Genomic DNA, 15,922 nt, shown 5'->3' with positions numbered 1-15,922 from the left:
TCCTATACCATGATTTTGCTTTTTATTTTGAACAATAATGGCAAGAGTAAAATTACATTTAAATACCTAACGGTTGGCTAGCAATTTTATATATTTTAAGAAAGTAACATGTAATTAGCCTTTTTCTAGGAAATTCTATATAACATTTATTGAAAGTTTATAGAATTACCTTATAAATTTCTAACATAATGGTTGGAAAAAGCTACCAAGACTGAGCTCCACTTTATCTTTCTCAGAAGCAAACAGTTGTCCAGCTCAGGCTTCCCTTTCTCTAGATTTTAGGAACACCCTCTAAATAGCGCTGCAGCTGTAGAGACGGATCTATAGAAAACCATTGTTTTAAGGATTTCACTATCTGCCCTTTTCCTACCTACTTCCTGAGTCAAGGTTTTCAGTAGAGACTTACTATCTACTAATCAATCACTAAGTATTTAAGCATCTGCTCGGGGCCTGGGCAGGTGTCCAGGGTGCGTGGGGGATATGAGCCCTGCCACTGCACAGGAGCACTCGCAGCCACTGGATTAAAGAGCGGGAGTTCCTGCACAGGGTTTCCTCACGGCAAATAGTACAGTCTTTCAGGTAGTAAAACATGTCATGTGCCTTAATGGTCAAGGGGGTTAAAAGATGTATAGAGGATGGCTATTTAAAATGCCAAGCACTTTTTTAGTGATAGATGAAGAAAAGAGTTCAGGTACTGTCAGCATTGGTGGCATAATCAAACATCTGTTTTCTGTAGGTGGTCAACATTAGGACCCTCAGCAACTCATGTGGGACGTTACACCATTGATTCTTACCTGGAAAGATTCTTTAATTTTTTTTTTTAATTTAGTTAAGAGTTTAGGCATAGTTTGTTTTTTCTTTTTTTCTACTTTTAACTCTAAGGAATTTGAAGGTTTTTCAATAATGTCAATGGTACTTTAAGTCCTTGTTCGCGTAGGCAGGTCAAGGAAGTGCCAGGCAGCACTTGAAAGATGACCACCCTTCCTGACGCACCATCCTTTCTGTAGGACTTCCAGTAGGAAGCTAATAAAGACTCTCCTGGGGGAAAGGGATTAGGGCGTTGTGGATTTTTCTCTCATCAACTGGGTCTTCTAAATTGATTTAGTAGTAGAACAATATATATTTTATTATAAAGTACATATAGGTTTATTAAAGTTTAAAATGCCATTAAACTTTAAAATCTCATGCCATTTTGTATACTGTAAGTGTTGATTTGCTTTTATAGCTAAGTACTTGAAAACTGCTACAAAGTCAGTAGTCTCGAGTTAGTATGACAGGTATATCTCTTATTAACTTCTCCCAAAGCAAAAAATGACAAATATCCCTGACAGTGGTTAATGTCAACTTTGGAATTATTAGAAACACTTCAATTTGTTGGGAAAATGTGTTAATAGCATGATTTCATGGCCTGGATAAGCTTTGTTATTTGTGAACGTTCATTTATTTACTTACTGTGCATGTTCAAATATGTCTGTCATTTACCTGATGCTTGAAAACATGTGCATGTTTAACTGGTAATTTGTAGCTCTGATTACACGGCAGTGGACAAACCGGAGAGGAAAGGAATCTCTTATTCGTCTTTGTGTCCCAGTGCTCAGCGCAGTCCCTGCTTCTGTTTGTTGACCTGAATTTAGCCTTTTAGATAGTCTTCACGGGTAATGAGTTTCTCTCTTTTAGGTTACTAAATTTAGTTGTTTAATTTAACCATTTGAAATGTGTAGTCCTCTGATAGTGATGGTGTTTGAATTTGCAATTTTAAAAACCTGCCTATCAGGGAACTCAAAGATAACATCTTTGGGGGCTGAATGAGAGGCTTCAGCATGTCACTGAGGGACCCCAAGGTGGCAGGATGGGTGAAGTTTCAGTACGAAGAGTGAGACTGAGCCTAATGCATTTTCCTCCAAGTAGGATGAAGTGTCTCCCTCTGGTCCTAATTTAGAAATGAATTTTTATTTGTTCCAGGCTGCCCTTGAAGTATGCAGAACATTTTTACAGGAAGATAAAGGTGAAGGAGTCATTATGGTGACAGATCCTCCTTTTGGTGGCTTGGTTGAACCTCTGGCTGTTACATTCAAGAAGTTAATTGCTATGTGGAAAGAAGGTCAAAGCCAAGGTGTGTAATTTATTACTTACTGCAAAGTAAACATGTATCTGTGTATCTGCTTCCTGTCAAATAGTAGCAGAGCTCAGTGAATCAGAGCACTGATAAAATATACATGTCTTAGGTTCTTGTCTTTTTTTTAAACAGGTGTATTTGATGATGTGGCAAACTTCATTATCATGATATACTTTGTATTATCCTAATCATGTGTTTTTAAAATTGCTCATAGGTAAGACATTTGTTTTTGATAGGCATAAGAGGATATGAAGAATAGCAGTGAACTGTTGTCATTTATTCAATAAATATTTACTAAGTGGCCACTGTGTACTAGGTACTGTTTAGGTGCTTGGAATAGGGTAGTGAACAAGACACATATCTTTGCCCTCATGGACCTTATATTCCATGTGCCTGAAGTCTTGCCCAGAACTCAAAGAGGGCACCCAGGAGCTGGCCCAGAACTTCAAACTGTGCCAAGATTTGAGTGGGAAGATTGGATGTCCGCTAGCCTAGCTGTGGTTATTACTGGCACATAGATGCCCAGATAGATAGAGGTGGGTTAATGGCTGGGAGTTATTGTTCTGTTTAAAGTGGTTGAGGACTTCAAAGTATTTTGTATAATTGTCTCGTTAGTTGGTATGTTCATTTTTTAGTTTCCATAGCTTGCAAGTTGATAAATTCTAAGTGTATCAGGAATTTTTGATCAAGCTTATCTATTAATTGTGCTACACAGATAATGTGCTTTGAGGACAGAATGCAAACAAAATCTAAAACATGACTCATAGTGTTAAGTATTCTGCTCATTTTTGGTTCTTAAGTTCAGTTATCAGAGTGGATGCAGTCAGTGTCATTGGGGAAGCAGTAAGAGCTTTGTAGGCTTCAGTTCTGGTTCTGCCACTTATTAGCTGCGTGAACTTGAACAAATTACTTAAATCATGTGGCTTCAGTTTCCCCATCTGTAAAATGGGATTATTAATATCTAACTCTAGGGGTTATTGTAAGGAGATAATATATGAAAAGTACATAGCATTGTATACAGCTGATATGAGGTGCTCCATAAATAATAGCTGTGTCCCCTGCCTCTCATAGAAATTAACTTTGATAAGATTGTTTTTAAGACTCTTCCATGATTAAGAAAAGATTGATTCATCCCTGAAAATGGACACAGTGAGTTGTGGCAGAGCTAGGATCAGACCCAAGGCCTCTGCGTTCTAGTCCAGGATTCCCTCCACACATCATGACTACCTTGGTGCTTCAAAGTGATGCTCCTTTTTTATTTCCCACTTTTCTGGTAATATCTTTGCCTTTAACTAGACTATAGTGATATGCATGTAAGGATTACTTTTACATACCCTTTGTAGCTGTCTTTAGATATAAAAGAACCTTTATATATAAAAGTTTCCATTGACTTTTGGGAAAGATCATGTTATAAATGGCACTCTGGTAAACATTCTCTTTTTTTGTGTGATTTAGATGTTTTGAATGATTTCATTTTCTTCCATTAGCAGAAATTTTCCAGTTATAGATATCTGTTTTATTTTTTCTTTAATATCAGTTTCTCATTTTCTTTCCCCTTTTTTGTGGTTCATTAGATAACAGTCACAAAGAACTACCCATTTTCTGGATTTTCCCCTATTTTTTTGAATCCCGAATTTGTCAGTTCTTTCCAAGTTTCTGCATGCTGGATTATCAGGTATAGTAAATATTCTGTTTTCTGGCATGGTTGGGGAATGTATATTCTGCTTAAATATTCTGATAAGACTAGCCATTTATTTAAGTAATGAAAAGACTATAAGCTGTATTAAACACTAAAATTATGCCATGTGTAGCTTAGTCCAGTGGTTCCTAAATGTCTGTAATCTGTTGGGTGCTTGTTAAAAATATAGACTCTTGGGTACCAAAATAAACCTCCTAAATCAAAATCAGAGGGTAAAATCCCAAGGAGAAAAATATTTTACTAAGCTTCCCAGGTGATTCTGATGTGCAGCTGGGTTTTAGACCAACTGATCTAATCTTTTATCATCACCAGAAGGTTTCGCAGCACCCCAGGGTCATTATGAACATGGGTTTTCTCTGTTCAAGGTTGTAGAGGAGTAAATCGCCTTTTCTGGTTGGTGGAATGCCATATACACTTTACTCTGCCACTCAGAGGATGGCAGGAGCTCTAAGGGGACATGTTCCCAAGGTCGTGGGGTGTCACAGAAGCAGAGATGCTGAGGTCTGCTTGTTAGTGTGAGTATGCTCATCCAGGGTGGAATTGACTAGACCTCCTTCGCATCTCTGCCCACGGCCCTGGGAACCTGCCTTTGATGAGAATAGACACCAGTGGCCGTGGTGGCTCCACCCTGCCCTCAACTCATGTTTCTGCTTTAATGTCCACTTTCCTGTATTCATCTCCCTGGGTTCTGAAGTTAACCCCATTGTTGTCATCACTATGTGTGGTCACCAGATGGGCACTGCTTCCTCTTTTGTAATTATATTTTGCTATTTGTGTTTTGAGTTTTCTGAGCAGTTGGCTAGCCTCTGATTAAGACTTTTCAGCTCAAAACTGTAAATGTCTTCGCTAGTTGTTCCTAGCACTTAGTTCTAATCTTTCTGATCTTGAATACATAGACCACTATGAAAATTATTTAGAAATTCTGAAAGAGACAGTGTTACCAAAAGTGAGAGGACAGACCCTACCTGTGGTTCCACCCCAAATAGCAATATTATAATTTTGAAGTATTCACTTCCAGTCTTTTTAGAAACAGTTTTACGTATTGGTAATCATAGAGGATGAATTTGAATTTTACTTTCTTTACTGTGTCTTATATAAGTGTACATTTTTAAAGGTAGCTACATAGTCTTTATGCTTTTAATAACTTTAAATCATTTCATTGACAGGCTTTGTTATCATTTTCTTCTTTCTGGACTTACAGGTTGCTTCCACCTTTAAGGTACTATAAATAACACTGCCATAAACATCTTTTATTCATATAATTTTTCCATGTTTTACATAACTTCAAAATAAATTCCCAAAACTAAAATAGACTTCCAGAAATTACATTATCAAATTTAAATTTTTATGGCTATTGAACCATATGAACAAGTTTCTTTCCAAAAGTGTGTAGCATCAGGCCATTTTAACTTTGACTTCCTGAGCTCTGCTTGAGGCAGAATCCACATCATGATTTTTCTCAAAGCTGGTTTACTTTCCTCTTCTGGGCACCAAAAGGGCTTTCTGTTTCTTGTCTGAGGGATGCTTCTAGTATTACACTTGCAGTACAGAGAGAGCTGACATATCCCAAAGATGTTAACTAAGTAAACTAGTGCTGGTTTCCAGGAGCACCCGCTGCCCTTGACAGTGAATAATTACCTAGTACCATGCTTGGCACATAGTAGGCGCTCTGTACATGTTGAATCAATAGTTGAACTGAGTTTTAATCCTGGTTCTGCCGCTTAGTAGCTAGGCCTACACATTTTATCTAACTCTCTGAAGCTCATCTTACCTGTTAAATGAACATAGTAATAATATATCTAACTCATAAGGTTTCAAGCATTATATGAGAGAATATATTAAAAAGGCTTAGCCTGGGCCCTGACACACAGCAATGTGGAGGAAAGGTTATTGCTCTCAGCATCGTGGTCACCATCGCTGTATTGTCATCATTCAGATAGTCGCAGGGTGGGGGTAAAACGCCTCTTCATGTCCTTTTTTCGTACAGTATCTGAGACATTAAAATTGCAGAACACAAGGTCCCTCAGAAAACCGTCCACATTTAGAGATGAGTTTTCACTGTGGGCAAGAGTTTGAAACAGTGAGGAGGCGAAAGAAGGCAGATCCAGAATAAAGCAGCTGAGAGAGTTAACGTGGAGTAACCAATTATCGTTTGTGTAGACAGCCTGTGCTACTCGGAAAGAGCGTGTAGAAATATTGGAGTTTCAGTTTTGAGAAATAGTTCCAAAGTCCAAGCTTATTGGAAATAATTATACAGTTCAGTGTATTGGTGAAAAAAGGTTCTACTTCACCCATGCATATCAGGGTGAAAATCAGTCTTTTCAATAAAGAGAAAAGACTTTATAAAGAGACTTAGTAAAGAGAAAGACTTAATAAATATGTCTTATAAATATTAATTCTTACAAAGACTTAATAAAGAGAAAAACCTTTGAAAAGAAAAATTAGAATAAAATCTGTAAAACGAAACAAACCTTGTTTTTATGACTCCTCCTGAAGATAAGAACACTACTGCCCGTTACCTGCTCCGTAGGAGAAACCGATGTAGCGCGTCTCCTAGTGTATGTATTAACCTTATTTGTTGTCCCTCCCCTTTGATGATTTTTCTACTATTTTTTTTGAAAATTTCTCTGGACTTACTATTATCTTTTCTGAGCCTTTTTCTTTCTTGAACCTCATTTTGCAGTCTTTTTTTCCTTTTATATTAGCACTTTCATCAAATGAAAAATTTGAAAGACTCCTCTCCTCCTTACAGATCTTCTCCCACAGACCTTGATTAGGCCTTCTTTCTGACATTGCCTAAGATGATTATAAGCCCCCAGACCACAATGCAGTAAAAAAACCAAAATCACTAAATCCCTTTTTTGTGAAATACTTTTCAGGTAAGAGGAAGGCGGAAATGCTGCAAATCCTCATAAAATATAAATTATGTAGGCTCTTCAGTGATAAAGCACTTGATGAGTACAGAAAAAAATACTTATCAGAGACCTAGAAAACCAAGAGTTTTATTAAGGGCAGTTTGGAAAGGAAGGATGTGATAATGACAGGAAATTCTGATTTACAGGCAGGAGACGTTTTGAGTCCTCGCACTGCCTTTTAGAGGCTGTTTAATCTTGGCGGAAGTCACTTTATCTTTCCAGGTCTCTGTTTCCTTACCTATAAAATAAAATGATTGAACCAGAAAAGGGATGGCAGATGAGTTTCACTTTTAGTGCTGAGCTTGATAAATTGGTAGTGACTTTCTGGAGCGTTTGTTGAGAATACCAGGCTCGATGGCAGAGGGTTATTGTGATTGATTAGTGATGTCTGCTGCAGGGTCAGGGTCAGGTCAGGGAGTCGTGGTGGCATTCAGGTCCAGTATTTACCGTGTCTGAACTAGACCATCTCAGTTCCCTTCTACCTTGAACATGCTGTAATCTCTTATTTCTGCTTAATCTGGGACATTTGTCTGGATTGTTAAAAGTAGAGCTCTGTTTTTGGGGGTTTTTTTTGTGAGGAAGATTGGCTTTGAGCTAACATCTGTGCCAATCTACCTCTATTTTATGTGGGATGCTGCCACAGCATGGCCTGACAAGTGGTGCTAGGTCTGTGCCCAGGATCCGAACCTGCGAACCTCAGGCCACCAAAGCAGAGCACACGAATTTAACCACTACACCACCGGGCCAGCCCTGAGCTCTGCCTTTTTTTAAAGCTGTCTTTTTAAAAATCATCTTGTATAGAACCTGTGTTTTTCAAGGCTGGTTTCACATTCAGAAATGAAGATATTTTGACAGGAATTTCTGAGAAGTAATTATAAATTACAGGATGGCAACTGGACTACTTAAAACTCAATATATAATAAACATAAGATATTTAATGGGTTTGGAGCTTCTGAGAAGTAATTATAAATTACAGGATGGCAACTGGACTACTGAAAACTCAATATATAATAAACATGAGATATTTAATGGGTTTGGAGCGACAAGAGGAATAACATATATATATATATAATAATTTTAAATAAGAGGTTTCATGGGATATGGAGAACATGACTCAAAGATCTTGTGGTCGATGTTGGCTATGGAGCTGAAGAGTTTGCTTAAGATCTTTTGAATATACTGAAATTAAAGAGAACACAATCCTTAGGGAGTTACGAAAGTACAGATACTCTGTTTTATTTAGTCTTTGTTTCCCGGCATGATGCCTGGTGCATAGTAGGTGCAAAATAAGTGTTTGTTGACTTGAATGTCTTGGTTTCCATATAACTAGTTTCAGTCGCGTGTTACAGAAGAAATTTGCGTACAGATAAAATTAAAAGTTAGGAATTGCAGAGATTTTGTGCTTTCCCTCATTTCTATACAGTACTTCATCACATTAATCAGTTCCATGGGAGAAATTTTCTATTTGAAAATGCCTCTCATCATTATTGTGAGTGAAATGTCAGGGATAATGATGGGAAAATGGTGTATCAGCTCTACCACTAGTGATATGCAATTTGCAAAATTGTGTTTGCTTTACAGCACTTCCATAGGAGGTTTATTTGTGTGGATGAAGCTATGAAATATGGATGTATGTTAGAGGTACATTAATTTACCCTAGCAGCATGCGTTTTACATACCATATGTTTATAGTTAATTAGCACAACAAACCCGCATTTAAAAATAATAATAATCTCAATTAGGTTATGCAAAATCAAGCAATCAACCACCTTCCTGACACATGCATTCTCTGACTCCTTGGGTAACCATAAAGAAATTGTTCTTTTTTTCCTCTCTTCCATCTGCTATCTATTATATTGCATGGAATATTCTATTTACTAGAAATCTTTCTAAGATGTTCTTTTCCAACATTTGAAAATCTTCATAAGATTCTCTTGGGAAGAATTTTTTCTCTTCTGACACTTGTAAATGTTCAAAATATCTTTGTTGAATTTATTAAGGTGCCATATATTTATTGAGTACATAGAGGAGTGCATTAGGGAAAAATTATCAATTTAAATCATTTTAAAAGAAAAGTACTTAATGTGCTTAAGGTGATTTTGAAGTAAAATCTACTTTTGTATGGTAGCTTCTAGCAGGTAACATATATTCATAGAATTGTAAAGTTGGAAAGAAACATAGAGATAACGTCGGCTAACTTCCCAGTGTAATCCTCCTTCCCACTAAATTCATGACAAGCAGTCTGTCTAGCCTTTCACTGCAATGCTTTCAGTGAGCAAAGTCCTACAGCCTTACAAGGCAACTCAATTTATTTAATAGCTCTAATCGTTAGAAAATTTTCTCATATTGAGATAAAATATGTTGTCTATTAACTTCTAACCATTGGTCCTACTTCTTTTCTTCGAAGTAATAAAAGATGTCTAATTTCTATTCCACGTGACACCCCTTCAGTTATAAAATAGCTATCAGATCCTCCCAGTCTTCTCTTTTCTGAATAAACACTCCCAGTATGTTAGAGTATAAATCTTATTCGTTCCCTGTGCTTTCAGTAGAAATGAACTGGTTTTATCAATGTCTCTCATAAAACGTAGTGAGCTGAAGGCAAGGCTGCAAGTGTGATCTAACCTCCTCCTTTGTTTGTGTGATATCACACTTCTGTGTTGCCAGCTGTGGGCCCGCACCAGCTTTTCCACCGTCAGGCCCGAAGCCCTTGGGGTTTTTTTCACGCTGTCCCTGTAGCTGGGTCTCCTCATCTGTGCCTATTTTCCCCCGCTGCTGAAGCGTCCTAACTTTGTTCACCCGTAAATCTAGCAGGCATTGGCAGGGCCGTAGAGAGAGATCAGGAATCTCCCATCAAAGGCCTCTCTTCCATTGTCATTAATGCCTTACATTTTTGTGATTTGCTTATTAAATAGCTAGCTTGCAAGCCACTTCTTTTGTAAATTCCTAAGTGTATTCTTGTTTAGAATCTAAACAATTCATTACAACTTATTTGAAAGTTGGGATCTACCTGTCTTGACCTCCTAAAAATCTCATGGTATTCTTGTGGATGATCTAAAGAAGTGGTTCTCAAACTTCAGTGTACCAGGAGGGCTTGTTAAAAATACAGATTGCTGGGCCCCACACCCAGAGTCTCTGTTTTATTTGGTCCTAGGTGGGTCGAGAATTTGCCTTTCTAATAAGATCCCAGGTGATGCTGATATTGCTGATCCAGACACTGAACTTTGAGAAGTACTGATCTAAAGGAAGATGGACTTAGTGGCCAGGTGCATTCATAGCAGGTTTAAAAACAAATTGAGAATGTGTATGGATAATAGAGAGGTTGGAGGAGATGGGAGCGAGAAGCTAAATAAAGGAAATCACGTTGTTAGCTTCAGTTTACTTTCAAGGTAATCTGCTGAAACTGAAAGCTGAGTTAGGGATCTTGAGGAGAGAGGTAAATGTTTGATTACTAGTCATTATGGGGAGAACAACTATACTTATGAATCTCTCTTATCACCTCCAGCTTTCTGTCTATCTCTATCATATGCCAGGTTCTGAACTCAGTGTTTATATTCGTTCTCTCATTTAACCTTCACAGCAGCTCTGAGGTAAGTATCAGCAACCTCCTTTTCCAGTTGAAGATTATACAAATTTGCCTCAGGTAACATAACAAGTGAGTGGCAGAACCACTGTCTGGCTCCCAAGCCTGTGCTCTGTGAAACGGTGGCTGGTGGAGGCTATGCTGAGGCTGTACTGAGACTGGGTGAGCTGGAAACTGACGGGTAGTGAATTTCACACACACGAAATGAAAAGCTCCAACCAAGCTGGTGCATATCTTCAAAGGTGGAATTTTTTATTGCCAAAAGCTCAATTCTTAATTACATAATAGCTGTTCTTGTAAAGTCTGTTGTATTGAATAAAAGATTAGAGTTGTTCTCTTAATACTAGGCAACATGAATTTGTCATAACAAATTTTACCTTTTTTATAATGAAATTTCACTGCCATAGAGCTTCTCTGAGGCTGTTGATTAATAAGTAAACTCTTGCTTTTAAGAATTTCTTATTAAATACTTGGGTTTAACTTCTGTCTTTGCATCAGCTTATTCATTATTGCTTAAAGAATCTTAACGAATGTTGACTCATTTGATTAAACTTTCTTTTTACATTTTTTTTTTAACTTTCTAGGTGGATTATGATAATCATGCACTTTATAAACATGGAAAAACAGGTCGGAAACAGTCTCCTGTGCGTATTTTCACCAATATTCCACCCAACAAAATAATCCTTCCTATCGAAGAAGGGTACAGGTAAGATTCTAGTGGGACCTTGAAATACACGAGTCACTGGAAATAAAGTTCCATATATCTAACATTAAAATGCCTTTGACTCATGTAGTTCTTCTGTTACTTTTAAATTTGGCCCATAATTTTATATTGAATTGAATTCGGATTACACCCAATTTTTGTAACAAGTGCCTTGTGAACTTTTATCTACGCTGTGAATCTCAATAAATATATGCCCTTGATTCTCCATGTCTTTCTTTCCTCCTTAGATTTTGCCCTCTGTGTCAACGATATGTTTCCCTAGAGAATCAACACTGTGAGCACTGCAATTCTTGCACATCCAAGGTATAGGTTTCTTTAGAATGCATTTTTATTCAAATATATTAGTTTTATTTTAGACTGCTAGTTTTAATATATTTGTTTAATGTTTTGTTAATATTATAATTTGTATTAATATATTATTGTTTATTAATATACTTTAATATAATCTTTTATAGTCTATAAAGTATAGCAAGCTTTTAAAAATACTTCGTTGCCTTCATCATCATTAACAATTATTTGAATTCATTTTTATATGGTACTGGCATGACTGCTAAAATTATTAGTACAGTGTTTCAAATAAGGCACTAAATGAGTGCTAAATTTTGTTGGGGGAGAAGTAAGAAGTTTCCAATAAGGCGTTGAACTATTGGATACCATCACTGTTCTGATGAAATAACAATTAATAACACGCACTGTGCACGTGTTATGAGCCAGGCCCTTCCTAAGAGCTGTCCCGGTATGGACTGACAGGTACTCCTCCCGGCAGTCCTAGCAGACTGGTGCAGTTACTCCTCGCTCTTACAGATGAGGAAGGACTGCAAGGGACATACCTCCTATTTATTTTTGTAGGAAGGTGGGATCATCCTGAAGTTGCTCTGTTAGTTTAACTAAATCCAGTCAGAGAGAACATGTGAAGTTTAGTTTGGCTGATAAGCACATATTATTCTCCACAGGAGAGGCTGTATTTTTATAACTATTAGAAAGTATACTTTTCATGACTTTGTAATTTTGTTGCAGGTTATACTTGTTTTTATAACACATCTGATTACATATATTTTCAATTAGTTTAGATATTATCTGTAGTCTTCGTTTTAAAAAATTAATGACCAGATCATATAAAGGTCAAAATGAGGAAAACAAAGCTGTATTATTTAGAGATGTGCATATAAGTGGTAAAAATAAACAAAAGTGAGGAAGTGACCATCACAGAAACCAGAGCAGGTGTTACTCAGAGGGAAGGAGGAATGCTGGACTGGGAGGGGCATGTGTGTGGGGAAGTGTCTGGGGGCTGGTGGCATTCTATTTCCTGGCCTTTGGGGTTCATCAGTGTTTAATACTCATGAAACTGGACATGTTGTGTTTTATGCACTTTTCTAGGTATATTTTATTTCAGTTATCAAATTACCCAAATAGTAACCTAAAATCTCTATCTTTCTAATTACATTAAGTTCTCAAATACGGATTTTATTAAGGGTTATGCCAGATAGACCATAAAAATTATGAATCATTAATTCTCTTGAAATTTTCATTGAGTCCTTTTTTGTGCAGATTGAGTTGCTTGAGCTGAAGTGGACTTTCAAGACCATTTAGATAAATCCCTCAGTTTTAGAGTTAAGGAAATTGGGACTCATCAAGAGGTATTTGAATTGAGTGGAGAAATGCATAAATTGAAATCAAAGTATTTAATTGTGAAGCTCAGGAAAGTGAGAAATAAGGAATGAATAATTTACACAGATTTTCATAAGACATTTTTAATTTTTAATCGTGGAACTTGATTTTTAATGACAAATTAAACATAATTTAAAAATTGTTTTTGCAGGATGGCAGGAAATGGAACCATTGCTTTTTCTGCAAAAAGTGTGTAAAGCCTTGTAAGTATTTAGACTTAGTGTTTGAGAACTTATGGAAACATCTCAGTTTTCTTCATCTAAATAGGATTTTTATTTAATTGTATTTATAAAAGAAAAAATATAGAGACCTGCAGTAATTTACTTGCTTTTTAATTTTTATAATTACCAAAATGTACGTTCTCTCCTTCATAGAGAGATGTGACTGCTCACCTGTTTCAGTGTGGCTTTCGGTTTGGCTCATTTTCATAGGGCTTTGGTTCACTCAGCTGGCCCCCATTGTCAGTGGCTCTCAGCCCATGAGTCATTGGAGGAGGGCTGCATTTGTTGCCGTGAATCAGAAAGAACTTAGCTGGTTTAAGTGGGTTTGGCCTTTTCAGTGAAATTATAACCAGCTATGCAAACGAGTCACAAGGTTTGAAGTAAACACTATTTATGCTTCCCTATCATAAAGGTTAATCAAATGAAAAATTACATTAAATGAATCTCTTCTAAAACTTAACTTTTATTTTACAGCCTGGATCCACTGTAGCATTTGCAATCACTGCGCTCTTCCAGATCATTCTTGCGAGGGCCCTAAAGACGGCTGCTTTGTTTGTGGTGAATTAGATCATAAACGTAGTACTTGTCCTAACATCTCTACATCTAAGAAAGTTAACAAGTTAGTTGAATTCTTTTATTTACTAGAAAAAAATCTTCCTTATGTGATTTGTATAGAGCAATCCACAAAAGTATACAATAGTTAGAGGATTCAGAATTAATTGTTGCTTTCACTGGTAGGTATTGTTTGCATAGAAGGGGGAGGAGGCATATGAAGATGAGCTTAAAATTTTACAGGTAAGACATGAAAATAACCAAAATATGAGGTAGAAAATGGCTAAGTTTCTATCTCGTATGTTTCATGTGAAATTATAGTTTGTCGGGTGAGAGGTCAGGCTTTATTGAAGGACATGAACTTTAACTCGGGACAAATCGGATATAAATGTGTGATAGCCAGTGAGGCTGGAGAAGGCATTTCAGATGGAATGCAGTGTGTAATTCCACAGTGCACACATTGGAAAAGGAAATTATTTCTTTAAATTATGTTAGACTTCAAGAAAAACATTTAGACATTTAATACTTAAATATTTAAACTTTTAATTTTTATTTTTTTCTATGATTATTTTCACTTCTCCCACCAATATTTGGTATTGGTTATAATTCAGAACAAAGTTATACTGATGACAATAGCATATTTAGAAAAACCATTACTGTTTCAACTGGGCTAACTTGAATGATTATACTTTTTTTTTTTTTTAAGAGATTGGCACCTGAGCTAACAACTGTTGCCAATCTTCTTCTTTTTTTTTTTTTCTTTTTCTCCCCAAATCCCCCTGGTACATAGTTGTGTATTTTAGTTGTGGGTTCTTCTAGTTGTGGCATGTGGCACGCCGCCTCAGCATGGCCTGATGAGCGGTGCCATGTCCGCGGCTAGGATACAAACCTGCAAAACCCTGGGCCGCCGCAGCGGAGCGCTCGAACTTAACCACTTGGCCATGGGGCCGGCCCCATATACTTTTTTTTGTTTAAACTAAAAGGGATGATAGGTATTGAGTCCTCTTGTTTTATTGATATGAAAACCAGATAGCCAAGTTTAACATTACATGAAAATTGAGATTAGGATAAAAGTTTTCAGCTATCATATGACTTGTGATGAAAAAAACATCTATTAGTATTAGAAGCATCTGATGCTTTAGTAACTATTTATGATTGTATTAGAATTCTTTTCCCTTTGTTTATTTATTTTTATTTTTTTGGTCAGTGGCAATTATTTTTTTCCATTAAGGCCCAGCCATTTGAATTCTGCCTTACTATTTAAACTGCCTTTTTCATTTTTTTTTTAACCAACTTTACTTTAAATAATTATTTCCACTAAGTAATCCAGGGTAGAAGTGGAATTTTTTAAATTAATTAAAGAGGTGTATTAAAGAATTTTATAGAATATTTTTCCTTAGAAACCTTCAAGAATAGAATACAACCTAATAAACTATTGGTCTGGGATTGTTGCACTATTTACAATGTAATCCTGGTTGGAAACAAGAGCCAGTAACATGCTCAGCCTTTGATTCTGTGATCTTATGATACATGGAAACTGAATTTTCATTTTGGTGATATCTTGAAGGCTCTTCTTTGATTCTTAAACAGCCGCGGCTAGTCTATTTGGTACTGATATATTGTTTTCATTCAGGGAAATCATCTAGTATCTTTTAGTACTAGATTTTCCAAAGTTTAATTCAAAGAGCAAATCCCTTAGGATGTAGTATATCTGATAATTCTTAAATAGTATTACTTTCTTCTCTCAGAGAGAACTCCTAAACTCCTGTTAATAGTTATCTTCAGATACTGCTTTAAAATAATATTTTTTATAATGAAATTGACAAGGCAAATTTTTTTCTTTACAATAGTAAAAAATAATTTTAATAGCCTTTTTAGCATATGTGGCATAAAAGATCTTTTCATCTTATGTATTTTATAGCTATCATATTAATTTGTTTTTCTTTAGTATTAACTTTCCTTTGGTTGTGAACTAGAATGACGCTGGCTCCCTCTTGTGGTTAAATCTCATTTTATCAGTTACATAAATATCTATGATTTAGAGGACAAATACTAGGTCAATTTAATTTTAAGGCAAAATAAAACAATTAATTGATTTATATTCAAATAAGTTTATCACTGTTGAAAGATTTTATCTCTGGATAAAGGTTTGTTTATTCCTATTACAAATGAATATTTTCTGTTTTTTTTTTCCTGCATCCTCTAATGAAATCTGGTTCATGTTTAATTCTTTTTATAAGTGGATAAGCCAAAGAAAATTTGTTTAAATTTTGTCTACAGGCATGCATAGCTTCATTGACTTTGCCATCAAGAGATTATACTTCATTAAATTTGCTAAATTATCACTTATCAGGACATTATCCTACTTTTAAAAAATAGCTGGACCAAAAGGAGATTTATAGAACATGCACAAAAGAGTATAAAGATGACTATTTTATTTTGAA

The 15,922-nt window shown here is 36.0% G+C and overlaps 1 protein-coding gene across 7 annotated transcripts in view; it reads left to right on the top strand.

The window, feature by feature from the left end:
- The window catches only part of ZCCHC4 (zinc finger CCHC-type containing 4), a 51,100-nt gene that overhangs the window by 23,425 nt on the left and 11,753 nt on the right, over nt 1-15,922 (top strand). For 5 of the 7 annotated variants that reach the window (XM_070506116.1, XM_070506115.1, XM_044767657.2 and 2 more), the window contains 7 exons: nt 1,963-2,113; nt 3,691-3,791; nt 10,898-11,019; nt 11,265-11,340; nt 12,857-12,908; nt 13,401-13,545; nt 13,665-13,721. In XM_070506116.1, coding sequence (XP_070362217.1) covers nt 1,963-2,113; nt 3,691-3,791; nt 10,898-11,019; nt 11,265-11,340; nt 12,857-12,908; nt 13,401-13,545; nt 13,665-13,721 — 704 coding nt within the window. The remainder of the gene's footprint in view (nt 1-1,962; nt 2,114-3,690; nt 3,792-10,897; nt 11,020-11,264; nt 11,341-12,856; nt 12,909-13,400; nt 13,546-13,664; nt 13,722-15,922) is intronic. The other 2 variants (XM_070506118.1, XM_014855890.3) reach the window with 1 other exon arrangement.

The sequence above is a fragment of the Equus asinus genome, chromosome 3 (genome assembly GCF_041296235.1).
Source record: "Equus asinus isolate D_3611 breed Donkey chromosome 3, EquAss-T2T_v2, whole genome shotgun sequence".
In the NCBI taxonomy this organism is placed as follows: domain Eukaryota; kingdom Metazoa; phylum Chordata; class Mammalia; order Perissodactyla; family Equidae; genus Equus; species Equus asinus.
This window is presented reverse-complemented; position numbering and strand designations above follow the sequence as displayed.